The sequence below is a fragment of the Hippopotamus amphibius genome, chromosome 8, assembly GCF_030028045.1.
Source record: "Hippopotamus amphibius kiboko isolate mHipAmp2 chromosome 8, mHipAmp2.hap2, whole genome shotgun sequence".
In the NCBI taxonomy this organism is placed as follows: domain Eukaryota; kingdom Metazoa; phylum Chordata; class Mammalia; order Artiodactyla; family Hippopotamidae; genus Hippopotamus; species Hippopotamus amphibius.
In genome coordinates, this window is record NC_080193.1 from 107,853,871 (window position 1) to 107,881,162 (window position 27,292).

General features: G+C 39.6%; 1 protein-coding gene across 5 annotated transcripts in view; it reads left to right on the forward strand.

Annotated features, from left to right (window-relative positions):
• HECW2 (HECT, C2 and WW domain containing E3 ubiquitin protein ligase 2) overlaps positions 1–27,292 on the forward strand; it is a 387,653-nt gene that overhangs the window by 272,518 nt on the left and 87,843 nt on the right. For all 5 annotated transcript variants that reach the window (XM_057746089.1, XM_057746091.1, XM_057746090.1 and 2 more), the window contains 4 exons: positions 3,872–4,022; positions 4,694–4,797; positions 5,315–5,439; positions 17,310–17,495. In XM_057746089.1, the coding sequence (XP_057602072.1) occupies positions 3,872–4,022; positions 4,694–4,797; positions 5,315–5,439; positions 17,310–17,495 (566 nt within the window). The remainder of the gene's footprint in view (positions 1–3,871; positions 4,023–4,693; positions 4,798–5,314; positions 5,440–17,309; positions 17,496–27,292) is intronic.

A 27,292-nucleotide genomic window follows, 5' to 3' on the forward strand; every position in this document is an offset into this window, starting at 1 on the left:
ATTCATCCTGTCTAGACGTTGACTTTCTCCCCAGTCTCAGCATTCACTGAGTTGTGCTCATGTCTTCATCTGATCACCTGGGTGGTCCAGTGGAGACCAAGGTCTAGTTTGAAAGGAGTGAGAAAGAAGAGTGATGAGATGAAGAGGGGCCATAGGGACCAGCCCTGCCCCCTGCCCACATACGTTGATTCTAAAAGTTGAAAATCTATTAAGACCTTAGCGGCTCTGCCTCGCTGCCTCTGGGATTAATGCTGTGACAGCAGCTTGCCGGGGATTTGCATGCGAACTCTCTGACTTCCCCTTATTGTCCAGCTATCTAAAGGGAGCTATTATATTTGAATCTCAGGGCATCTTAAGTGTCCAGTTGCTTTTGGATTTCAGTTTGGGATATTTAGGCTGAAATTTAGTTTCTTGTGAGCCCGCACTTCATGACCTCTGAGAAATCCAGCATGAGCTCCATGGGTTTGTCCAGTAAATTAGGTGCTGTTTTAAGTTCTTATTAATTTATGTCAGTGTTCCTTAAATGTTAACGTGCCTAAGAATCACATGGGAAGTTTGTGAAAAAGGTAGATAACTGAGTCCTGGCTTCAGATAGTCTGATTCTGAAGAGCTGGAGTGTGTCCTGGGAATCTGCATTTTTATTGATCTTAGTAATTCTGACACATACTGTAAGAATCCCACACCTTGAGAAACATTTCTCTAGAAAATAGTTTTCAAACTTTATTATTGCCACGAAGCTCCTTATGGAAGTGAAATCTTATGTGGAAGACAAATATGCACAGCAGATAATATTGGAGCTGCAGTGTTTAACGTGGGGTTGGTGGGTGATTCTAGAGCCTGACCCCAAAGCCCCTGGCCCCAAAGGCATAATTAATTTAGAATCTATTTTGGAAATTCTAGCCTAGACATAAGATGTTTCTAGGTCCTTACTGAACTGAATGTGATAAAATGGGTGTCATTTGCAGATTCGTGTTATTTTAGAACGGAAAGGGACCTTAGCAGTGTTTACTTCTGTCCTCTAATTTTTTAGGTAAAGAAACTGTGGTCCATAGAGGTGTAGTAATTTGTTGAAGGTCATGTAGTAAAGGTATGACAAAGCCATGGCCAGATACAGGCCTTCTCCTTGCTAACCTAGTGCACTACACACATGACATACACACACACACACACACACACACACACACACACACACACACACACACACACACACACACACAGCTCTCTGTCTTGCTGCACAGTGATTATATATCCCAGTTTACTATGTGGCAAGTCAGGGAAGTAAATGCTAAGATCCCAGCCTTCTAACCCTGCCTGTCTGATTTTAGCATTATCTATGAAAGAAACTGATGCTAGGCAATGTGCTCTCATATGCTCTCTTAACCAAGAACAAATCAAGCCTCATGTAAATACTTATATCTTAAAGCAACCATATCCCCCACCCCCACAAAGTAGCTTTGATAGATAATGATAGAGGACTGATCTTCCTACAGGTACCCCTGCTGTCTTGCCTGGATAGAAGGGTATTGACCACTTGAGTAAGAGTAGATGTGTAGCTCACAAATAAGCCCATAGCATAACAGTCTTTCCCAATTTAATGCCAAGATGTGTCCACTTGAAACCAGCAGTATAACATTTCTCTTTATGGAGACTTAAGTTAACAACCTCAATTTAAAGATATGATATCTGATAGGGAGAGTCAATGTGCATCCAACATCCTATATTCTTAGCAAATTTTTGGACCTTGTTTTCTTATCCTTCCCATTGCACAGAAATATATTTATTGAAATACAAATTAAGGTTATTCCTGGCCTTTGTAGAAGGTGAATACAAGAATCATTTTTTAAGTAGCTTTATGTTATTTAAATTATTTTTCATTTATTACATGCTATGTGCAAGGCACAGTGATGAACATACTTGGAGATATCCCCCCCAGTCCCCTCCATTTTGCTACCCATATGGCCCTCATACAGGTCACATTTCATGGCATAAATCCTTATGTAGTTTTTGCAAGGAGAAAGTTCCATCTTTGAAGATAACTATTTTTTATTTTCCTTTGTCAGAAAATGGAAAGTATGCAACAATGTATTTGCTTTTCTGCCTTAACTGCCAGAAAACTTAGAGCCAGATTTCAGTTATAACCTTATTTTGGGAGCTTGGCAAATCTCTCTCTCTCGGCTTCCTTTAGTTGGTTTCTGTTCTGTTTTTATTCCCAATTGACCTATTCTACATATTTTTAAAAATTGGAAGCTACTGTAAACATTCTTGGGGGAAGGAATGGTCATTTGTTTCTATGTGCATTTGATTTGACACATAGCATGTCCTTGAATTATCCTGGCTCTAATGAGAGAGCAATGCAATGGGAACACTTGTTCTCAGAGTCTTTGAGATGGGAAAGTATGTGAGGAGCAGAGCGAAACAATGGAATGGATCAAAGGTTTTGAAAAATGGTTCCTGAAAACGCCTTTGTGTACTTACTGTTTGTCAGCCCATGGCGGGCTGAGCATGGGGTCTTTTGGAAATGGCTTGCTGATGGAATTGTAGCTGTGCCCAAATCATTCAGACTTGGCAGCCTGCTTCGTCATGAGTCCGTGTTACCTTGGAGCACGAGTGACGTGGAGTTGTTTGTTGTCTGTGTGGTGCTTTTCCTCAGCCCAATTTTTCTTTCCCTTGCCATGTGTCATAAATTATGATAGGCTGAAATCAACGAAAAGAAATCTTTCCACTCCCAGCTGAGGCAGCCTTCAATGGTCTTCTGGGGCTGGCTGGGATCTACCATGCACGTTTTTGCAGTCCTAAGGACTTTGGTGGAATATTTGTTCCGTTCACCTCCATAGTAAATACCATAGCTGGTCAGGAGCAAACATGCTTTCCTCCTGGTCTCTAGGATTAGATCCATAGTTTCTGTCAATAGCTATGTGGTCACATGGAAAATTTTGAAATTAGCAGAGCTGCTCAAGAGAAAGTTGCTTATTAATTTCAAACCATATTTGTCATAAAAATAGCAATGTATAAAAAACTTGCCTGGTTAAAGAATAGATCTCAGCTATTTTCATATGTTCTTATATAAATCACCCTTCCCACCTGCAGTCAGTTTAAAAATGTTGCCTTTTGTGAAGATCAGCTCATGCTCTGCTTATTTTAATAGGGGAATGGCCTTTTAGAGAATTCACAGAGGTGGGATGCCTGGCCCTAAAGACCAGTCTGCTTGCTGTTTTTACTGAACGTGCACTTATGTATTTGTTTACAAAGATTAACACATGTAATGAGATTGCTTAAACATAAAATTAATCTATTAAAACACTTTATTTGAGGTTGGAGACAAGTCATTAACCTTACTCTGAAAATGTATTCCTCTTTGGGAAAGTGCAAATTTGTAGATAATGATACTATTTGATGACTAGACTAGCATTACTTTCTTCTGAAGATGACATCTACTAAAATGGTGTGTAAATATGCACGTGGAAATTTCCAATTATGCGTCTTTCATCTAAGTTGGAAAAAAACAGAAAAATCTATTTCTTGGGGATAATAGTACCAATTTTGATGTGAATATCTAAAATATTATGATACCAACGAGTATTTTTAAACACTGGCGCTCATACGGGAAGGATGAGCATCGTGGGTGGGTCTGGGAGGATCCCCTCCGTTCAGGGGTTCTTTAAGGGGTTGGTTATGCACACAGGAGCTGTTTACTAACCGGTCAAACAGATTCTGGAGTGGAGTGGGGGGAAGTGCTGGATTATGCAGCCAGGTATATGTTATTAGCCCCAAATTAGAGCATGTCAGAGAGAAAACATGTGCTGCTTAATGAGCCACATTAATGCCTTCAGCTGCTCCTCCTAATCCCTCTCCATGCGCTACTGCTGTTTAGACTGGGAGGCGCGCATTGACAGCCATGGCAGGATCTTCTACGTGGATCACGTAAACAGAACCACGACGTGGCAGCGGCCCACAGCTCCTCCCGCGCCGCAGGTGCTGCAGAGGTCCAACTCCATACAGCAGATGGAGCAGCTGAACCGGCGGTGAGGATGGACAGTTTTCTGGGTGGGCTGATTTTTACGTGGTGCAAAATGGAAAACACGGTTGCCTCTTTCATCTCTGGGTGTCCTGTCATTAAGGTGGAGCTGTTGCTTCTCTTGACTCATAGACTTCTTTGCACGTCTCTTGGTTAAAAAAGTAATAAGCGCACACATCCACAGCTTGCTGGGAAACTAGAGAGGAAATAAGTAATGATGACCTCTTTAGTCAACCCAAGGCATTGATTTTTAAACAGAGCATATATATTTGTCATTTGAAGCCAAATAGCATTTTAAATATCTAGAACCTCCGTTTGTGATGCATCTTTATTATTTACCTAAGCTTTTAAAATCTATCCTTTTTCAAAAACTAATTGCTATGGAACAAAAGTTGTTCTTTTCTTTAACAATATAGGAATTTAGTTTTCTTTGGTTAAGGGCCACAATTTTTTTTTAAAGTTTTATTAATTTGTTAGGAAAATGTTCCACAAACTATGGACAGAAGAAATTAAATCCAATGGATTTACTTAACAGATGGCCCAGAAGGTCAGGGGATGGGGGTCTGGGGAGGAAGTGCTCAAGGCTGGAAAGATGATGAAACTTCTGGGCTCTCGGGGAGCAGTTGAGCCGCATGTGTTAGAGGTTGTTGTGATGTAACTCTAGGCGCCTGATTTTAGATACCAGAGCATCCGCAGAACCATGACTAACGAGAGGCCTGAGGAAAATAGCAATGCGATTGATGGGGCAGGGGAGGAAGCCGACTTTCACCAAGCCAGCGCAGGTAAGGGCCTTTGGGTTGGTTTGTTTTGTAATCTTACAAAAATAGAAAACAGGTAAGTAAGGATTGCCAAGAAACGAAGCTTTCTTTAAAAGGACTTTTGATCTTCATTAAGATCTGGTAATGCAACTTGAAAAGTCGATTTCACCAGACACCAATTCTAATCCTCGGCTTTATATTAGTACTAAGAAAAGACTCACAAAACCAGATAGAATATAAATTACTTTAATCTCCGGATCTGTGGGATAATGGAAAAAGATGGAATCTGATTACTTGAAAAAAATCTAAGGATGCATTAAAATGTAAAAAGTGACTAGAAATATGATTGAATTCCATTTTAGTGTAATGCAGAGCAGTTGGGTTTTATGCATGAATTTCCAGAAAAGAAAAAAGCGTTTTGGAGATTAAAATAATAGCAAACGATATAGGTGTTCTTTTAAAATACAGATGGAAGTGAATAGATACATTTCCACCGCATGCAGAGATTTCCCTGAAAGCCTTTATGGTCTGCTCCGTGTAGATTTCCGCCGGGAGAATGTCCTGCCCCACTCTACCTCCAGATCCAGGCTCACGTTGCTGTTACAGTCTCCCCCTGTGAAGTTCCTCATCAGCCCAGAGTTCTTCACCGTGCTGCATTCTAACCCTGTGAGTATCAAATCTGAGAGGATGTGAGGAAAAGAGCAACAGGCCAAAGGAAGTTATCCTCGTTTACGTAGTAATAACAGTAAGAATGAAACCAGCTGATGTTTACCGAGCACCACGTGTGTTCCAAGCTCAGTGTGAAGCACTTCCCACGCCTTAACCCATTTAGCCCAAACAAACCTACGCCTTAACCCATTTAGCCCAAACAAACCTATGAGTTAGATAAAAGTTCCCTTTTTCCAGATGAAGAAACTGAGGCACAGAGAGGTTAAATAACATGCTCAAGGTTATACAGCTCCTAAGTGGAATTGTTGGGCTATTTTTAAAATCCCAGAAATACTGACTCCAGGGTCTGTGCTCTTAATGACCGCCTTGTTTTGCCTGCACAAGTATAAACAAATATCTGAGCGTTGACAACAGGCATTGGTCAGATTGGGCTTTGAGATCGTGGTACGGGCTCTCCAAAAGAAAGAACGAATGTAAAATGTATACATTGCTATAATCTGAAAAAATAAATCAATAAATAGAGGACTATTTTAAAGATACATGAAGTTTGTATGGGAGATCAGGATTTTTTGGGGGGGGGGTGGGAGGAGGAGGCATGGTAATGTGTTTAGGATGAAGTAGATTTAAATTCCCCTCCTTTTACTAATATGTCTATTCTTTGGAAGCCCTACCTCTGTAATTTCGCTAGAGGCCTAAAAATGTTAGTATCTGCTAAAAAATATAAACCTTTTGCTAACCAGAAGGTTATAAAAAAAAGTCAGCCTTTTAATCATTGTTTAAATGGAAATCATTTTGACTCTCTCCTTTACTTGTTCTCTTTCATTTCCTCCAGTCTTGACTTTTCACCAGAATTCTACCTTTTCCCTGATCTTGATTCCTTAACCAAGAAACCCCTCACTAGCCCCCACCCCCCACCGCATTAAATCCTCACGACAGCCAGTTTCTCCAGCTCTATTCATGTGCCCCTTTCCCACATGTATTTTGGAATTATAGTCTGGAATGGGAGGTTTTAGTTTTACTCAGGAAGTGTTAACCTAGGGTCCATGAAGTCCATGGGGTGACAGTGGAAAATGTTACATACCTGTTTTCTGGTCATGAGCGTGGTATTTGCCTAAAACATTTCTAGAAGAAAAGAGAAGTGTTTGAAAATATATATTTTAAGCCAAATCTGTGTGTGTGTGTGTGTGTGTGTGTGTGTGTGTGTGTGTGTGAAGAAAAGACTTAAAGTGTGATAGGAAAGTTGGTTAGAAAACATTTCTTTGTGATGTAAATCTTAAGTTGTCTCACAGAATAAATAATGGACACTGGTTAAAATAAAAGGAGTAGGAGGGCCTTCTAGGTGGAGGCTGTGCGTAAGCAAAGATAGACGGGAAAAACATGTCCTTTGTGCAAAATGAGTTATTTTCATAATCCAATAAATGTTACTGAAAACATGCTAGAAATTATGGTAGGTGCTGCAGACACAGTGGGGAATAAGATCAAGTTCTTACCCTAGAGTGGACAGAGAATGAAGGTGACCCTAGAAAGATGGTTCTAGAATACCTCTCTGAAGAAATAGTTTTGAGTTGGAAGCTGAAAGATGAGAAATCATCAGCCATGGGGAAAGCCAGGGGAAGCTCATTTGAAGCAATTGAAAGAGCAAGTGCAGGGACCCCAGGGCTCAGAAGAGGGCAGAGGGACTGTTGTGTAGCGATCGAAAGAGAGAGTGGTGTGCTATTATGCTGGAAAGTCAGCAAGATCCAGATCATAGATCTGCCTGGGGGACATGGCAGGGACTTAGATTCTATTCTGAGATCAGTGGGAAGCCATCCTGCACTTAGAGTGACATGCTTGGATTTGGAGACTGTAGAAGGGCAAGGTGGAAGCAGGGTGATGAGAACGCAGGATCTTCATGGTCCAGGGGAAAGACAGTGATGGCTGGAATCTGGTGTTGGCGTGGAGGTGGAGAGAAGTACATCGACTCCAGGGATACTTTGAAGCAGAGTTGATAGACTTGGTGAAAAATTGGCTGTTAGGGATGGGAAAAAGAGAACAAACATGAAATACTTGTAGGGCTTTGATTTGACAAAAGAGTTAATCTTGTTGGATCCGTGGTGCTGATGTGGGAGTAAACAGCTCAGAACTTGACTAGGTGTGAGGGAGATGCAAAGAAAGAGCTTTATGTTTCTGGAAGGTGTTTGGATGTAAAACAGTGAGCAAGTGGGGATGGTTCCACAAGTCTCTGAGGGCTGAGGGAGTGGCTTCCTGAAGGCTTTAATTACAGGAAGGTTGTCTTAGCTGCACCTGGAATGCTTTAGATTTGGGGGGGCGGGCACTGGCCATAGAAGTCCAGCTGTATATAGTCCATTCATCATGGCATGAGATGATAAGAGCCTAGACTAGGAGGTAAGGGACTAGTGAAGAAGGATCCAGCATGAGAGAATCACAGGCAGAGAGTTGGCAAGATTCGGTGGGGAAATAGGAACTGAAGAAGAGGACTCTGGGTGTTATTATTAATAATAATACATAAATAATTAATAATGCACAATTAGTGAATAATAGGAGGAAAGTTAGAATGAGAGGCTTGTTAAGGGACTATAAGAACATTTTGAATTTAACCAAACAGATGATGTGCCTTAGGAAAAACAGAGTAGACTGTAGGGAAAAGTAGAAGTCAGCACAGCCCAGTCACCAGGAGTTGCTGCTGAGATTATCAATATGCACATATTTATTGATCAGTTAATATACTGATCACTAACTCATAGGTCTATCTTGGAACAGAGAAGACTTGGAAGGAGACTGAGCAAGGAATAGCATACTTGCTGTCCTCAGATTTCGTGCAAGAGGCATTCAGTTTAGCAACAGTTGTTTATTCCCTGCTGTATACCAGGCACTAAGTCCTAGAGGTACAGACAGCAGCTGTGGGCTCTGGAGCCCCAGACTTAAAAACACACTCCAGTGCAATGAGCAGAGTTGTGAGTGCAGTGATGGAAGGCTGTAGAAGATATCCTGCTGGGGTGCGTGATTAACTCTGGGGAGAAGGCATGTGGGAGGAGCCATAGCTGGGTTTGCATTTGGGATAGGTTTTAAAGACTGACAGGTTTTAAAGATTGAGTAGGAACCTGCCCTAGAAATGAGATGGGCCAGAGCTCTCTAGGTAGAAGCAGCAGTATTTATAAAACGAAAGATTCATGAAGTTGCAGGGCTGTCTTACTAATAACTATAGAAGTACTGAAACTGAATTATTAGTACAGCAGTTTGGTGTTGCTGGTATGTGGAGAGCATAGAACACTAGTGAAAGTCAGATTTGAGCCTGAAAAGGTGGCAGAAGCCAGGTTACAGGAACCTAAATTTGTGTATGGAACAATTCTAGGAGATCGTAGGCTTTCATACAAGGAAGAACGGGGTAACATTTAGAGCTGTCCCTCTAAAACAGTGTCATGCTGTGGTGGGAAGAGCTTTAAACTTGGAGGCAGGTCACACGAGTTTTCCTTTGTTCATTTGTTCATGCATTTATTTAACAAAAAATTATTGAATGCCTATGATTTGCCTAGTATGTTCTGGACTCTCAGGATAGAGTGGTAAACAAGACAGAGTGGAATAAAGATCAGCTAATGAACAAGAAAAGGTAATTCAGACAGTGAAATGTGTCATGAGGCAACTGAAACAGTACAGGTGACTGGGCTAGGGTGACTTGGGGCCAAGCTACTGGAGATGCTGGTTTAGGTCAGGTGCATAGCAAGGCCACTCCAAGGAGCCATATTCGAACTGTTGTAAAATGTCAAGAAGCCAGAAAGGCACAGGTCTTGGAGAAGAACTTTCCTTGCCAAGGAAGAGCAAAGGCTTGAGGACAGGAGTGAGTTTGATGTGGTACATAGTATGGCCAGAGAGGTGAACAGGGTTTCAAAATGTAGGGCTTTTGTGATCTGGCAAGGAGTTTGGGCTTCATTATAAATGGGCTTTGTTCTAAAGGGAGTTCTTATGGGGGTGTAGTTTTGAATTTTTTTGTTTTTTTTAAATTTTGATTTTTTAAAGTTTCTTCTACCTGCTCTGCTGAGAATGGGTTTTAGAAGGCAAGATTGGCATCAGGGAAACAAGTGAAAAGGTGCTGTGGTGAGACATGGAAGGGACTTGGACTAGTGCAGGAGCAGTGGAAATGGTGATGAGTGGATGACTGTGGCATATATCTTGGAAGGAGAGCTGGCATTCTTCACACTCTTTTGTCAGTGATGCCAGCACCTTCTTTGTTTAGCCAGGTAATAGTGTTTGAATATTGGACTTAACTTTTCTTCATTATGTGTGTATGTGTACACTATTTGCAATATAACAGCACCATTTGAACTTTGATCTGTATTATTAGCATTTTATTTTATTTTATTTTACCTATTTCTTAAGTTTAGAACTTATATTTAGAAAAAGGCAGAAGACTTTTTCTGGAAAGGGTCAGAATGTGAGTATTTTCAGCTTTTGGTCGAAGGACAAAGTATAAATGAAGGGATGTGGTTGTATTCCAATAGAACTTTGCAAACACTGCCAGCTAGCCCATGAGTCTATAGTTTACTCACTCTTGGTCTAGATAGCCCATAAAACAATATCGACGCATGATTTGCATTTTCTGATTTGTGTAGTGTTAATATCCCCACTGTGGCCAATTTCAAGCTACCATCTTTTGTCGGTGTGTGATATGCGATTTCTTTTTGTTGAAGTATAGTTGGTTTACAATATTACAATAGTTTCAGGTGTACAGCATAGCGATTCAATGTTTTTATAGATTATACTCCATTTCAAGTTATTACAAAATAATGACTATTTCCCTGTGCTGTATAATATATCCTTGTTGGTTATCTATTTTATACATAGTGGTTTGTACCTCTTATTCCCTTACTCTTATCTTGCCCCTCCCCCTTCCCTTCTCCCCACTGGTAGCTGCTAGTTTGTTTTCTATATCTGTGAGTCTATTTCTGTTTTGTTATATACATTCATTTGTTTTATTTTTTAGATTTCACATGTAAGTGATAACATACAGTATTTGTGTTTCTCCAACTTATTTCACTAAGCATGATATTTTCTAGTTCCATCCACATTGTTGCAAATGGCAGAATTCCGTTATGTATTATAGCTGGGTAATATTCCATTGTGTCCTCTTTATTCATCTCTTGATGGACACTTGGGTTGCTTCCATATCTTGGCTATTATAAATAATGTTGCTGTGAACATTGGAGTGCATGTATCTTTTCAAATTAGTGTTTCTGGTTTTTTTGGATATATACGCAGGAGTAGAATTGCTGGATCATATGGTAGTTCTATTTTTAGTTTTTTGAGGAACTGTCATACTGTTTTCCATAGTGGGTGTACCAATTTACATTCCCACCAACAGAGTACAACTGTTCCCTTCTCTCAACATCCTCACCAACATTTGTTATTTGTAGACATTTTGATGATAGCCACTCTGACAGGTGTGAGGTGATATCTCATTGTGCTTTTGACTTGCATTTCTCTGATGATTAGTGATGTTGAGCATCCTTTCTTGTGCCTGTGAGCTATCTGTATGTGTTCTTTGGAAATATGTCTATTTGAGTCTTCTGCCCAATTTTTAATTGGGTTGTTTGTTTTTTTGATATTGAATTATATAAGCTGTTTATATATTTTGGATTTTAACCCCTTGTCAATCATATTATTTGTAAATATTTCCTGCCATTTAGTAAGTTGTCTTTTTGTTTTGTTGATGGTTTCCTTTGCTGTGCAAAAGCTTTTACATTTCATTGGCTCCCATTTGTTTATTTTTGCTTTAATTTCTTTTGCCTTAGGAGACAGAATCCAAAAAAAATATGTTACTATGATTTATGTCAGAGAGTGTTTTGCCTATGTTCTCTTCTAGGAGTTTTATGGTTTCAGGTCTTACATTTAAGTCTTTAATCCATTTTGAGTTTATTTTTGTATATAGTATGAGGAAATGTTCTAATCTCATTCTTTTACATGCAGCTGTCCACTTTCCCAGCACCACTTATTAAAGAGACTTTTTTCCATTGTGTATTCTTGCCTCCTTTGTCATAGATTAATTGACCCTAGGTGTATGGGTTTATTTCTGGGCTATTTATTCTGTTCCATTGCTCTATGTGTCTGTTTTTGTGCCAGTACCACTCTGTTTTGATTAGTGTAGCTTTGTGTATAGTCTAAAGTCAGGGAGCATGATACCTCTTTGTTCTTTTTTCTCAAGATTGCTTTGGCAATTCATGGTCTTTTGTGGTTCCATATAAATTTTAGGATTTTTTTTTGTTCTAGTTCTATGAAAAATGTTATGGGTTTTTTGTAGGGATTGCGTTAAATCTGTAGATTGCTTCGGGTAACATGGACATTTTAACAATATTAATTCTTTCAATCCAAGGATACAGAAGATCTTTCCATTTCTATGTATTTTCAGTTTCCTTCATCAATCTTTTATAGTTTTCAGAATATAAGTCTTTCACCTCCTTGGTTAAGTTTATTCCTAGGTATTTTATTCTTTTTAAGATGATCTTAAAATTTTTTATGCTTTCTCTTTCTGTTAGTTCACTATTAGTGTATAGAAAAGTAACAGATTTCTGTATTTAATCTTGTAACATACAACTTTGCTAAATTCATTTATTACTTCTAATAGTTTTTTGGTGGTTATCTAATCATCTTTATTGAAAAGAACAAAATTAAGTAGATGTATAGTTGTCATAGCTCTAAAGGAAAACTTGAGGAACAAAATATTGGGTTTTTTTCTGGTTTTGTGTGGTAGTTGTTTTAAGATATATTCTACTGCCCTCTGCTGGTTGTGATCAAATTGCTTCCAAAATCTTCGATAAATCACTTCTCCTGATAACTCAAGATTTAATTATTAGTGTTATGTCTTTTATAGTGACTGTGTTTGTCTAATAATTGTCATACATAAATACATTTCATTATATGCAACTGAATAATGTTTCCAACATACATGCCAAATAATTATTACTTCAGCTTTTAATAAACTCTCTAGAAATACATTAATTCCATCTTATACACTCCTTACTACTTAAAGAAGAAAAACTTTGTTCCAAAATACTTAAATATATTCTTATAAGACAGAAATTCCTGCTATTGCAAAGTAGATGAGTTGATAGTTTACAGTTAGCTTTGTCAATAAATTCAGTTTTACCTCCATTTTACTCCTTAACTAGATGAGAAAAATGTAAAATCTCTTATGATTAAAAATATTGTGAAGACAAACTGCATAAGACAAGACTGTTACCATATCCCAGCATATATCTTATGGAAACAATGTTACTTGATTTTGTTTATGATAAATTTTGTTTTGTGAATAATATATACAGATGCTCACATCTGCTCCCTTGTGAGCCTTTGTGTACATTTGCTTATGGAAGCAGTGATGATATTTTCCAAGCGTGAAATCAGAATACCCATTTTTGATTAAGGATTTCTGTAATATGAAAGACAGATTTTATTTAGCAGTAGTGTATCAATACTTACCTGTGTTATTGAAAAGAACAGATTTAGAATAAATCAAGACTGGGCCAGGTAATCCTGGGCATATGATCACCATTAACACTTTAAAAAACTGCCCAAAAAAAAGAGGTTTGATTATTACTTGCATTGATTGCAATTAATTGATTGATAAGTTGGTTGATAAGAACTGAGTGTTCACATATAATTTTCTTATTCTGTTGCCAAATGGCAATAACGTTCCCCTTGGCTCTTCTCAATATTTTTCACTTCTAACACCTTAAACATTTAACCAAACAAAACATGTTAAGCTCTAAGGAGTGTTATTTTAACGCAATTCAGTGAAGAAATTCAGTTAATATTCAGTTGATCATTCATTCAACCATGGAGTGTTTATTTCTTTACTAGGAAAGTAAGAGAAGAAACAACCAAGGGGATTGGGAAAGGGAAGTTTGGATTAGAGAAGGGATAACCAACATGGACATTTTAAATCACATCAAAGAACAAGAAAACTACACCCTTTAGGGATCATTTAAAGGGGCTCTGTCTACTATTAACAGTTGCCAACTTGCCTTACTGCTTGTGAGTCTGCATGGAGCAGCTTCCCAGGTGAGATCATTCTGTGCATTGAGACTGCTATGAAATAGGTCCATTTGCCTTTTTCTAAACTACTTTTGTTTCAGGTAGAAGATCAGATCCCTTTACTGCAAAGTTTTTCTGTAAGACCAAACAAAACAACAACTCAAACACAGAAAAGGATCCCTTTCCAGTTAGACCTACTAAACCCCAGAGGGAGAATAAAGATGCCTCTTTTCTGTTAACACGCAGCTTTGTCCATGTCAGCTTCCATGAAGACAAAGCTCTTTCAACCTAATCCCACCTATTTCATATTTCTCAGCTCTTTGGAACACTCTCATTCTGAGCTCTGCAAGTTTTATCAGTGTGTTTCAGTATTTTCACTGCTACTGTGGCCTCTGTTTTCCAAGCTCTGCTTTCTGCCTCCAGTGAACCCCTTCCTCCCACATCCCCCTATAATTTTCCTTCTCCATTCTTTTGAGTGATAAGGCAGTGCTCATCTCTGTATCCTCAGGGTTTGGCACAGGGCTTAGCACATAATTAATAAGAGGTTATGAGACCCTTCTTCCCTTAATAGAAAGTGGGACGCTCACCCAAGATCTTCAAAGACTTAAAAGTAGAAAACAGTTTCACTATCATTCACCTGTTAAAACATAGTTATGATAGGTATAATGCCTTATATATTCTTGTATTTGCCTCCACTCTCTATCTTTACAGTGATTTTTACCTCTTCAAGGCACTTTTACATCCTTTGTTCCACTGGATTTGAATCCCACATGCCTATGAAGAAATCAGGGCAGTTACTATTATCCCATCTTACGGGTGAGCAAATTCAGACAGAGATTAAATGACTTCCTTTGTCTCTGTCCATGAGCTGTGACTAGCATCCTCATCGTGGTTCTGTATGAACTGGAGTATAAATATCTTTTCTGAGTAAAATTACTCAGAAAGGGTATTTATATTTCAGATCATATATACATATATGTATGTACATATATATAATATATATTTAAATAGTCCTATACGTATTGAATAAACATATAAAATATATATTCAAAAATGGAATAAACAGATGTGTATATAAGCATAGACATGTTTAAATATTACACATACATACATATAAACATATATAAGTAAATATATATGTAAATAAGTATATATGTAGTTGATTTGTAAACAAGTGGCAGTCGAGAGGGATTTCTATTTGCCTCATGTGCTTTATATAGACCCTAACAGTCCTGTGCATATTATTCAGACTTGAAAAAGCTGTGGTTCTGAAGGTTGGCTGCTAGTTAATGGTGAGAGAAATCTTTCTTACACTTAATTTACTTTGGTAGGTGCTTTTTGCAAAGATCAGTTGAACTTGCCACTGTATTACAAGTCTTTTGAGTGGAGAGGAGGAAGATGAAAGGACATAATTAATTATAAGACCAGGCTTAAGACTCCTGTGCTTAAAGAGCTGTCCAACCCCCGAGAACTGCTTTGTGCCTGAGGCTGGAACGGGTTCCTTCCCCTAATTACCACTACTTCTTGTCCTAATGAAGTTCTGCTGCTTTTCTTTAGCAGCGTGAGGAGCATTTCTGGTGCTCTAGATAAAGAATCAGGATGTGGCCTATTTACTTATTTTTATGGGGGGAAGGAGAAGGGAGGGTGACAGGACATACACCTATTTAGAAGACAGTTAATAAAATGATTTTTCTGACAGAATTATGCCACGATAATTTGTCCCCAAAGAGACTTACTAGGGAGAATGACTTGAAAGTTCATTACCATCACCGTCACAGAAGCTAGTGTGGTCTCCAGCCTCTATGCTTGCAATGGCTTATGTGAAAATATATCAGCAACACAGAGCCAAATGCAGAAAACAGATGCCTTGCTGATTGTACGTAAGACTCCAAGGAAGGGTCAGCCACAGGCTAAATTGTTAGTTAGTTAACATTTGTCTCTGACAACCTCCAACTTCTTTTATTCGTCTCCTTCTCTGCTTTCATGGTATCACTTTCTTATTCTCTCATGCTCTCTTATTCTGCCTGCTTTGGCAGTGCTCTGTGCTCTGAACCTCATCATTTCTCACAGCCCTCAAACCTCCTCTCATTTACACTGTCAGGTTGAAATGTGACCTCAAAATATTTTCTTCTCAGGTGTTCTAAGGAACCAATACACTAGTATTTGAGGACAGTTTAATGTGGCAGGCCTGCCTTCCCTCCCTCCTGTCCGTCCGTCCTTCCTTCCTTCCATTTTGATAGGGGAAAAATAATGCAAAGCAAAAAGTATGTAATGACAGCAAATCAATCAGAATAATTGTAGAAAAGTTACTTTATGTCGTTTAGGTTATACATCAATCATGGTGACCAACAAATCTCAGTGGCTTAAGCTAATAAAGGTTTGTTTCTCATCCCAAATTGGGTTGTCAGGGTCCTCAGATCCTTGTAGTTCTTCAGAGACCCAGGAACCCAGACGGGGAAGCAGCCGCCATTGCAGACATGGCCAGTTGCTGTGCTCACTGTGCCAAAGGGAGGAAAGCTCTAGAGGGACTCCCATCGGCAGTAAATGCTTTGACCTGGACAGGACGCATCCTGAGGGTCCCTGGGAAGACAGGCGCATTGTTGACTGTCCTCATACTCCTTCATCTTTTATCCTCAGTAACCAGCACACTAAATGTTTATTAAAGTGAAATGACTTCCAGGGATTCTGGTTTCTTTTGGGCTTGCCTTGTTCTGGCTAAAAGGAAATAAATAAATAATAGAACCCATGAAGTAAAGCCTGAAGGCCTCCAGACTTAGTCTGGTGTCCCTGGGATACTGAAGATAAGAGGAATCCAAAGCCCTTTGGATCTCCTTGAGAAGAATAGCATTCCAGGAGCGATGGTTCACGACTGGTCAATTTGACGAATATCACATTCCTTCTGATGACTCAAGAAAATAGTTCTCTACAGTTATTCTCTTCTGCTACTTGGCACGTGGTATTGTGCACTGAGTATTTATTGACTGCTTCACATGCGGACAGCCCATGGCTTACGGTCCTTGTTTGGACTCTTTAGGTATCACAGGATACTTTCACAAAACAATCACATTTTTATATGTGCTAGTATAATGGAATTTTATTAAATGTGTATTTCAATCATGTAAAAATTTAGCCATATATATGTACGTATGTCTCTGTGTGTGTGTGTGTGTGTGTGTGTGTGTACACAGACACAGGAAAAAGAGGGAGAAAGAAAAAAAATACTGAAGTATACAGTCCAAGTAGTTCTGCCTGCCATTCCATTCACTGAGATTATGCCTCCAAGCAGGAGTGAATGAAAAACTCCAGTCTACTCTGATCTCAGTTGAATATGACTCTCAGAACAATTCAGCCCATTGCATGTACTTCTAATATTCAAATAATATGGCCAAGCATTTTTCCATACAACTTGGCTCCCAAATGTATGCCAGCTGCTTCACTGGCAGTCACCCAGAGAGCCAGTGATCTGTTCCTGTGCTGGAGGAAGCACTGGCTATATTGGGGCTCCCTGCCAGGTGGTGTATTTGTCTCTAGCATGCTGTGATTTCGACTGTGTGGGTTTTGCCTAAAACCAACGTTAGAATCTTACATCGCCTGTAGAATAAGACTCGACAGCATTCTCATTCTTTAGAAAACTGGAATCCTTAGTGTAGACTTCCTGACTTTCTGTAGTCTACTTAATTTTGATCAAAATTATTTTGCTCTGTCTGCTGTTTACATGTGTGGGTCTAGAGTTATATGGAAGCCTGGATGCCATCTGAGGAGTAAATATGGCCATGGGAGTATATGCCTTGCTTTTGCATGTCACAAAGCAGATTGACACTGTTCTCCCTCCTTCTCCCCAGAGTGCCTACCGCATGTTTACAAACAACACGTGTTTGAAGCACATGATCACCAAAGTCCGGAGGGACACCCACCACTTTGAACGCTACCAGCATAACCGGGACCTTGTGGGATTCCTCAACATGTTTGCAAACAAACAACTGGAGCTGCCGAGGGGCTGGGAAATGAAACACGATCATCAGGGCAAGGTAACTCGGGGAAGTTGCCGTGGGGAAGCGGCCGCGTGACTGTGGGCTGCTTGTGGCTTTGGCACTTGTCTCTACCCTTCAAGTGAGGGCTGAAAGCCCTTTGTGAGGGGAAAGATTCCATCTCCTGGTTCAAGGGAAACCTGGACAAGCAGGTTGTTTGTTACCAGAAACAGTTGCTACGCTCTTCTGAAGTCGTGTATGCAATGAATGGGTGTGAGGGCACTTGGGCAAAACACTCACTTTGCCTGGATGTTCTTTGAACTGTAATCTCTCACCATTTTCTACTGATTAGAGAAGAGGTTTCTTAGGCAACGACACTTCCTTCTCCTAGCTGTACGGCTTGTGTTGTGGGTAGTTGAATACAAGTTGTGACATTGTTTGGAGAAGGTGTCTAGGAGGTTGCTAAGCAACAGCGCAAGGCGTGTCTGTGACACCATCCGGGTTTGGGCCTCAGTCTTGTTGGTTCAGAACTCTGGTTTCATTAGCATGTTAAACAAGATTCACGGATTGATTACTTTATGATGAGAAATACATAACTCTCACATAGGCTGGGTAACCACATCTGTACTTCCTTCTTAGATGAACCAGAAAGTTGGGTTATAATCAGGAGGTTGTTATATGAGTATGAAATCAGAGTGAGAAAGTTAGTAATTCTTGTAAGGTGTTTCTCAGCTAAGATTTTATTTATTTAACTAGTTCAGCACCTACTATGAGCCATGAACTGTTTAAGCTCTTTACATATTTAAGCTCTTCCCAACAACTCCGTAAGGCAGTACTATTATTATTATTATTATTATTGCTATTTATATATAAAGAGTCCCAGGTCCAGAATGGTTGAGTGACTTGCCCAGTGTCACAGAGATGGGCAGTGTCTGAGCTGGGCTCTAACCCAGACAGTCTGGTTCAAGGGTCCATGCTCTTAACTACCACATTATGCTAAGTATTGAGTAACCAACCTCAGTTTCCCTGTTTGTAAAAAGGCTTGGCATACATGACTTGTAGGATGGGGAGGATTAAATTGACAAGATATTTACAATAACTGTGCTTGACTTTATCATTCAACAAGTATTTATTGAGCACCTGTGCAAAACAGATAAGCCAACTACGCCATGGAGCTGCCATTCTGATGGAAAGAGATGGACAATGGACAGATAAGTAAATACAGAGCATGCCAAGAGCTGATTAAAGCTGTGATTTAAAGGAAAGCAGGAGATGGGGTCTAGAGAAAGGCAGGAGTGGAGGGTTATTTTGTACAGGGTGGCTGGCTGGGGAAGGCCTCACAGCTAAGGCTCTGTGTGCACACAGACTTGAACAAAGTGAGAAGTAAACCATATCAGGGAAGAGCGTTCAAGACAAATGGAATGCGGAAAGTCCTCAATAAATGCTATTCTCTCCCAAAGTACCCTCTGGCAATAACACCACAGTAGCATCTTACTCATCCTGAACTCAGCTTCCAGCAATCTTATCTGAGAACTTATAAGCAGTCAAAATAGATGTTACAAACTGCATGTATGTATTTTAATGCGTGGGAGGAACCCTCAGACTTTAACTGAAGCTATTGACTTGATTTCTGTAAATTTTTTTAGTAAACCTCTAATTCCCAGCCCAGAGACGATTAGAAGTGGCGAGCGTGTTTAGAATGGATGGAAGAGAATGGATTTGTGATCAGGTCCCAGGACCACAGGAAGAATGGCATTGTATCAGAGTCAGGTGGGCATGGCAGGGAAGCCTTTCCAGGACAGTAGGAACCTGCAAGCATGAACACTTGGCTCTTCCTGGGCTCTCTCCTTCCAGAAGAGGATGTCGCTGTGCTGGTGGCCGAGTGGGTCAACAGCCTGAGAGCCCAGTGTTTGTAAACATTCTACTGAATGCAAGAGCATAGGTGATCCAAGAAAGGACTTTGGAGCATACTGATGTCATTATACCTGCATATAAAAGAGCATTAGTAGGTGAGGAATTCAGCTCTGTTCTCAACTCTGACAGTATTTTACCTGATGTCATGTGGAGCTGTATTCATTAGAGAACCACAGGTCCAGGGAAACCCAAGTGGAGATAATGCTGCATATATTTCTGCTCATGTAGAGACTTACCTTGCTAAGTCATTTTGTGTTCTTAGCTAAAGGGAGTTGGGAATTTATTGTGCGGACGTGGAAGGGAAGGTTCCTTTCTTGCCAGTTACAACTTGCCAGACATGCTTCAGGAGAGAGCTTCTTATTAATAACACCTGAACCTTGAGAAAAGTTTAAGTTAAACTTAGGATACTGTTTAAGATGAGTTATGATGTATTCTTAAGAACAAGTTCTGTCTCATAGCTTTTATAAAAGTTTCGATGGTTAAACAGAGGTAAACATTATCTCAGTTGTGTGGGTAACATGACCATCCATCTATTCCCTGAGGGTTTGGACTCATTTGGGGTTTCAGCTTAAAGTTGTAAGCTTTGTAAAGAGCCCCGAATGTGGGCTGGTAGATAGCTGGCCTCACAGTCTGTTGGTGGCTCTGCATTTGAATGTTGTGTGGAGTGAAAGATGTGGAAGGACCCCCAGCCTTGTGGAGTATCAGACAGGCCTGAAAGATGATCATTTTAGCCTGATTTCTCTGCTTTGTGCATTTGGACTTTAATAAGATTTTTAGCTAAGCTGGCTACCTTAACGAAAGCAGGTATATCTCCCTGTGCTTCCCCCCATCCTTCCTTTACAAATGATTGACTTCCAGTGAACTAAAATAGCTTAAAAGAACATTTGGGAGAGGCTCCTGCCATGTCTGTATTTGGCTGTGCTGCTTTTGACTGTACTTTAAAGGCCATGGCTCCCATCCTCCAGGCAGTTAGTAGGTTTTCTTCCAGCCTGAGATTTTAGCTCTCCTTTTTAATGAATTGCTTTCCCTCCAGAACATTTAAAGGGAGTAAACTTTTTTTCCCCACTTAATATGACATCATAAGCTATTAAATACTGTGAGTTTGTTTTCCCACAGTGAAGACTGATTTCTAGAATTGACGTGGCACAGGATGACCAAATCCTCACCTGCGTGAAAAGGAATAGTTCTTAAGAGGAACGTTTTCAAACTTAGCTGCTCAGGCTTTGAAATTTGGCTCCATCGTCCCTGCTCAAGCGCAGCATCTTCCTCTCGTGTTTTTGTTTGTCATTCAACACATTTCTGAATGCCTACTCTGTACATGCCACTGTGATAACAGTGGTACAAGCTAACAGTGTAGCATTGTGTAGCATTGGCTATGTGTTAGACATGTTATAGGCTCTTAGATGAGTTCCTGTCATACTCACAGCAGCCTTGTGCCTTACTGTGATTTTTATCCATATTTTCTAGAAGAGGAAACTGAGGCATAACATGGCTAAGTGAACTGACCAAGGTCCTATAATTATTATGTGATAGAATTGGATTTGACTCAGGCCTTCCAGCTGCAAAGTCTGTGCTTACACCCTGCCTCTCACCAGTGAAGAGGGTGAATGCATATCTTCTAGCAACTATAGTGAAGGTAATAAAAGGTGCTCTGGGAGCCTGTGGTAGGGTCTCCTACCATAGTTGAGGGGGTGGGGGCTTTCAGACACATCATCGAAGGGCAGCATATTGGGTGGATTGCTCTTGGCTCTCCAGGCATAAGTGAATCCCCTCGTAGTCTCCCTTGCACTGTTTCCTGACAGCTGTCACCATCTGTCTCAAGGTTTAGCTGTTAACTTATTTTATCTTCCCAAGCAGATGATCCCCTTCTTGAGAGTTCTTCTGTTTATTTTTTAATTACCCCCTCTTCGACCCCAGTGCCATTCATATCGAAGATTCTCAAAACGAGTTTGATGAATGAATGAAACTTGTCACCTGTAGCTTCCTGGTTATTCAGTGATCTCTGCTTTGGACAGAGGAGGAAGCTTCCAGGCTCTCTCCCCATTGCCACTCACTCCTCCTCCTGCACTCTCACCAGAAGTAGCTCCAAAGATTTGCCTGATTTGACCTCTCTTAATGCATCGTTGTCTTGGATTTTTCACATTACATGTTTGAACAAGGTGGTGATTATGCTTGTACTACACTTTAGCTGTCTTCAGTTTTGGAGGAGACTTTTTTTTTCTAATTGCTGAAGGCCAAGGGTTTAAATTGGGTGAGATTTCACAGGATTCTAGATCTTTCTTTTTTTTTTTTTGTTGAGAGTTCTAGAGTGAAAAATGCCCTTGACTTACATAAAAGAAGAGAAGTAAAATATTCTTTTAAAATTGACTATGGATTAAAGAGTAAGAACAGGATATCCAGCCTCACTAGGTGAGATGGTGATGCTGATGGCAGTGCCAGCGGTGATCATGAGGATGCCTGCATTTATTAAGCTTGTACCACGTACCCAGCGCTGTACTGGGCACTTTTTCGTGGATTGTCTTATTTAGACCTTGTGGGAGTTTTTGAGGTGGGTATTATTATTACTACCCACATTTTATTGAAATTTAGAGATGTTAAATAATGTGCGTATTAGCAAACAAGTGAAGAATTCGGGATTCTAACTCTAGGAGCATGACTCCTAACCAGTACGCTCTATTGGGAGGGATTGTCTTTGGAAATGAGAGATACTTCATTATTCCAAGGAGCAAGAGTTCCAGGCGAGGTGCTAGGACCACTGGCATCCTTCAAGGCTGAGTCGTACATAGAGGTTTTGATTAGATCATAGGTATTGTAGCGGAGGACACCTCACCAGAAACACATACATGACTTCATGCTTAAATACCATAGAGTCCTTATGCTAGGGACACATAGAATAATGGAAAGAAATGACATTCACATATATTGATGGGTTATTAGATGCCAGGTTCTATGATAGGGATATTATATTAGCTCATTTAAATTTCACAATAATCCTAGGGAGTAGATTTTGCTATAGATGAAGAAACTAATGCTCAAAGATGTTGTGTACAAGTAAGCTTTCATATACATATCCATGTCCTTCTGTATCCAAATCCTGTAATAATTTTTCTGTACAAGGTTAGGCTAGACCTCACTGGCTGCTAACAATCTAACTGACTTGGGATACATCATTTCAATTTCCTGCATCTGAGTTTCCTCATGTCTACAAATGAATAGCTTGATCATCGTTTGATGTGTTTATTGATCTTTTGTATATCTTCTTTGGAAAGACATTTATACAAAGAGTGGCCACGTGAGCCACCAATTCCACAAGTTAGGTATATACCCAAGAGAAATGAAAATCTGCTTCCCAACAAAAACTTGTACACAAAACAGTAGTGTTATTCAAAATAGCCGAAGGGTGGCAACAACCCAAATGTCTAACTGATAAATCAATAAATGAATGTGGTAGATCCATGCAGTGGAATACTATTTAATAATAGAAAGGAGTGAAGTACTGATACAGTATGGTAAACCTTGAAAATATTTGCTAAGTGAAAGAGACTAGTCACAGAAATATCACATATTGTACGATTCCATTTATATGAAATGTCCAGAATATGCAAATCTATAGAGATAGAAAGTAGATTGGTTTCCTTCGGTTGGAGATGGGATGGGGAGTGAATGCTAACAAGTATGGGGTTTCTTTTGGAGGAGAGAACGTTGTAAAATTATATTATGGTGATAGTTGCACAATCCTGTGTATATACTAAAAACAGGGGGTTTTATACTTTAATTGGATGAATTGTATAGTATTTGAGTTATATCTCAATAAAGCTGTTTAAAAAATAAATAGGTTGAATTAGAGTAAGGCTGAGTTTCCCTTTTTAGCTCCTAGATTACATAGATCTTTGATTCTTCAGTCTTAAAGATTAGATGATATAGTTCCAAATTGGGTTTGACTTCAAATATGTAATGCTTTTCTTTCTATTTTTAATTACATTTGGAAAGGTACCTTGTTCAGAATTCCACACTATGTTTTAATCAGTATTTTGTTCTATTATTTGATTTCCTTAGTTATTTTGATTTTTGGCAATTAATCCAAGTTTTATTTTATGCAGGATAGTCCTCACGAGACTGTGATCAACATCTGTGTATACATATTTGTTAGACCTAATGTCTAGGCTTTTCAGCTAACATACAGGACACATTTTGACTTGCCTTATTTGAAACAAAACATATAAGCAAAGAAAGCAGGCCAGTATAGAAAGAAAATCTCTTCTTGCTTCTTATTGTAATAATTCTTAAACTTTTGTACACTCTCAGGACTATAAAAATCAAGGGTAATTTGGGATCTGAGTTACAGTGTTGATATAAATTTTTTATATTTATGCAAGAAATATGCATCAGTAGTATTAAAATGTGGCTTGGTTAAAATGCTTCTGGTTCTTGGCTTGGTTTGATCATTAGTATGTGCTCATGGGGATAATATATCTGGTAGATGAATATGAGTTTTAATAAGGAAAACCAAATGTTACTTAAGCTAGGAGTGTTCTTTCTTTCTTCCTTTTTAAAAGTTCTTTCCTCCTTTGCTCCTTGCTTTCTTTACCCCTTCCCTTCCCTTCCCTTCCTTTCCCTTCTCTTCCCTTCCCTTCCTTTCCCTTCCCTTCCCTTCTTTCCTTCTCATTTTTAATTTGGAGGATTTGCGGAAATTATGCTGTTGTGGGTCAGGTTTCTTGGATCCATCACTGTCTGACCTAACTTCTACAAACCTCAGTTTCCTCTAAAGTGAGTGTTAGTAATCTGTCCTGTCCAGCTCCTGGGGCTGTGGTTGGCATCCAGTTAGATAATCATGGGATTACAAATGGAAGAAAAATAATTAAGATTATAAGTAAATAATTTATTCAGTAATTAATCTGTTATTACCTATAGTGTAGAAGATAAAAGCAGTACAATTACAAGCCTCTAGAGGTTTATGACTTAGTTTGGGGAAAGCACAATATGGACTAGGCAAACACCTGCAGAATAAAACAGACCATACAGCACACTAAACCAGAAATGCTCCCCGCTTGGTTATTCCTACCCAGCTTTCCAAAACCTTGATTTGCGTGGTTAGGTAGAAGCAAGAATCTACAGTATCTAGAACAATAACTAAAGAGTTGCATCAGTTTAGACTTTTATGAAAATGATAAAGATTTGCTACTGATGGCTGAATTCTTAGTCTAATGGGAAATACACAATGACATATAAAAGGTACACCGTGGAATTAGCATCAGTGTCCCATCCCTCCTCTCAACAAACTGCCAATCTCCCTTAACTGAGGTGGTCCAACAGAATGATTGTGTCACAGTAGGGTTCCTTTTGTTGTTCTTATTCTTTTTGTCCATGTTGTTCCAGACCACTGCATGGTGGTCTGCCCCCGAGTGTTTGCTTCTGCCTGAAACCTGTATAACGACCCAGAGCGTTCTCTTTTTCTCTGCTATGAGTGCTCCGTTACTGTGGTCTCTCTGGTAGCTTTGTCCTTTTGCTGGGTTAGTGGTCTTTCTACTCTGGTGGTTACATTTGCCGTAAGCTATAGTCGTGAAGATAGCATTTTAAAAACATCCTTAGCAAGAGAAGTAACTTTCTTCTTAGAACTGGAACTGAAATCAGATCCACACACTTACACAGGATCGTGTACTTCCTGTGTAAAGCCACTAAGCACCCCTCCCCATTCCGCAGACCGTTTTACCCCTAATGCCTCTCATTTGGATTATAAAAGAACAGAATGTGCGTCATGCACTAGTATAGGCGCAAGAATGACTTATTTCTGACATGGGATGCTTGGAGAGTTTTCATAATAAAGATTGGATTTGAACTGAACCCTGAATGATGAGTAGGGTTGTGATAAAATTAGGCTGTGGAGGAGAGAAAATAGAGGGTGGGAAAGGAAGGAAAACACCAAAGTAAAGACATGGAGAAAGGAATAAACTGAGTGGGTATGTTTGGTTCCTTTGAAGAAGTAATGGGAATATTTTGAGAGACCCTGTGATAGATACACACACACACACACACACACACACACACGAGCTAATTGTGTAAGAGCCAATGCAAAACCCAGCAGGCTCAAGACCCGAGAAATCGTCAATGTCCCAATTCAGTCAGGCCAAGGCAATTCCCTCTTACTCAGCCTTTTGACCTTCAGTTGAATGGATGAGGCCAACCCACATTAGAGAGGGTGGTCTGCCTAACTCAGTCTGCTGATTGAAGGTGAATCTCATCCAGAAACATACTCACAGACACATCCAGAATAATGTTTGGCCAAATGTCTGGGCACACAGTGGCCCAGTTAAATCAACACATAAAATTAACCATCACAGGCGGATGTCGACGGAGTAAAATCAGTGGAAGCACCATTGCAGAGGGTTAAGGAGAGCAGAGAATGACACAAAATGACACGGACAATTAGAAAAATACAACAAAGCTTGATATTTCTTAAGTTTACATAATGGACTTATCATTCGGTTTAATTTTTATAAAAAGTATTCTTTATTTTTTGACTCCCCATTTGGATGTTAAATATGGAATGAGCACTTTGTTTTGTACTCTCAAACAGTATCAACACAGGGTGCTTCCCCCAGATCACTCCACTTCAGCCTAAATTGAAATGCTAAGAAACTTTGAACTTTAAAAGTGATATATACATCATGTGTTCTTTTTATATATATATAAATTTATTTATTTATTTATTTATTTATTTATTTATTTATTTATTTATTGGCTGCATTGGGTCTTCGTTGCTGCGCTCAGGCTTTCTCTAGTGGTGGCTCGCGGGAGCTGCTCTTTGTTGCAGTGCGTGGGTTTCTCATTGCGGTGGCTTCTCTTGTTGCGGAGCATGGGCTCTAGGCACACGGGCTTCAGTAGTTGTGGCTCATAGGCTCTAGAGTGCAGGCTCAGTAGTTGTGGCGCATGGGCTCAGTTGCTCCATGGCATGTGGGATCTTCCTAGCCCAGGGATCGAACCTGTGTCCCCTGCATTGGCAGGTGGATTCTTAACCATTGCGCCACAAGGGAAGTCCCATCATGTGTTCTTTAAATAAAAATGTAAAACTGTAACCTTCTCCTTATTTAATGAGAAATGTCTTTTCCCAAAGCTTTCTAAAGCCAGGCTTTGTAACTCCAGGGGTTTGTGACTTTGGATGTCAGATTAGGGGTTTAAGTATCAGTATGCTCCAAATACTCAACTTTGATGACCATGGCAAGTAGCAGTTATGGTTACAAGGATAGATTTTTAGAAGAGAGCAAATATTTGCACAGTGAAAGTTACCACAGTCCGAGCCTACTTGAGGATTCTCGTTTTACCAGACCCTAATAGCCTATGTGGCTGTAGAAGTGGCCCCAGTGATGACATAGACTCTAGTTTCAATCCCACATGAAGCTGATAGCAACCGTTTATTGGGTCAGGTTCATCTTAATGACTAAAATGCAACTTAATATTTGGAGGTTTCAAATGAATTTCAAAAGTCTCTCAGCAGAGTAAGTTCTACGCTTTGAAAACTATGTTTTTTGTCCATTCGAGCCCTATATTTGTTATTTTTTGTGGCACATCTCTTTAATTGCTTTGAAACGACTAATACCTCTTTGTGGTGGTTATCTGGTTTAATCACCTCTGGTTACACAGCAGTCCAGGTAGAGAGGAATTTAAATTCTAAATTTATAAATAACACATGGTTTTTAGAGGATCTCTTGCTTATTTTTAAGGGGCTACAAAACTTGTTAGATCAAAAAGTAACCCACACATCGCACATAGAGGCAAAGGTGAAGAATCCTTCTGGGGCAGTGTACCTTTCTGAATGAGAGAGTAGAGCAGGGGTGGGTTTTGTGAATGTATTTTTGAGTAGAATGCTAGACTCATGGAATCTTGAAGGAATTGCCCAAATGTGAAGATGGCCTTTGCCTTTTATTTTTAAACAGTTTCTCTCTGAC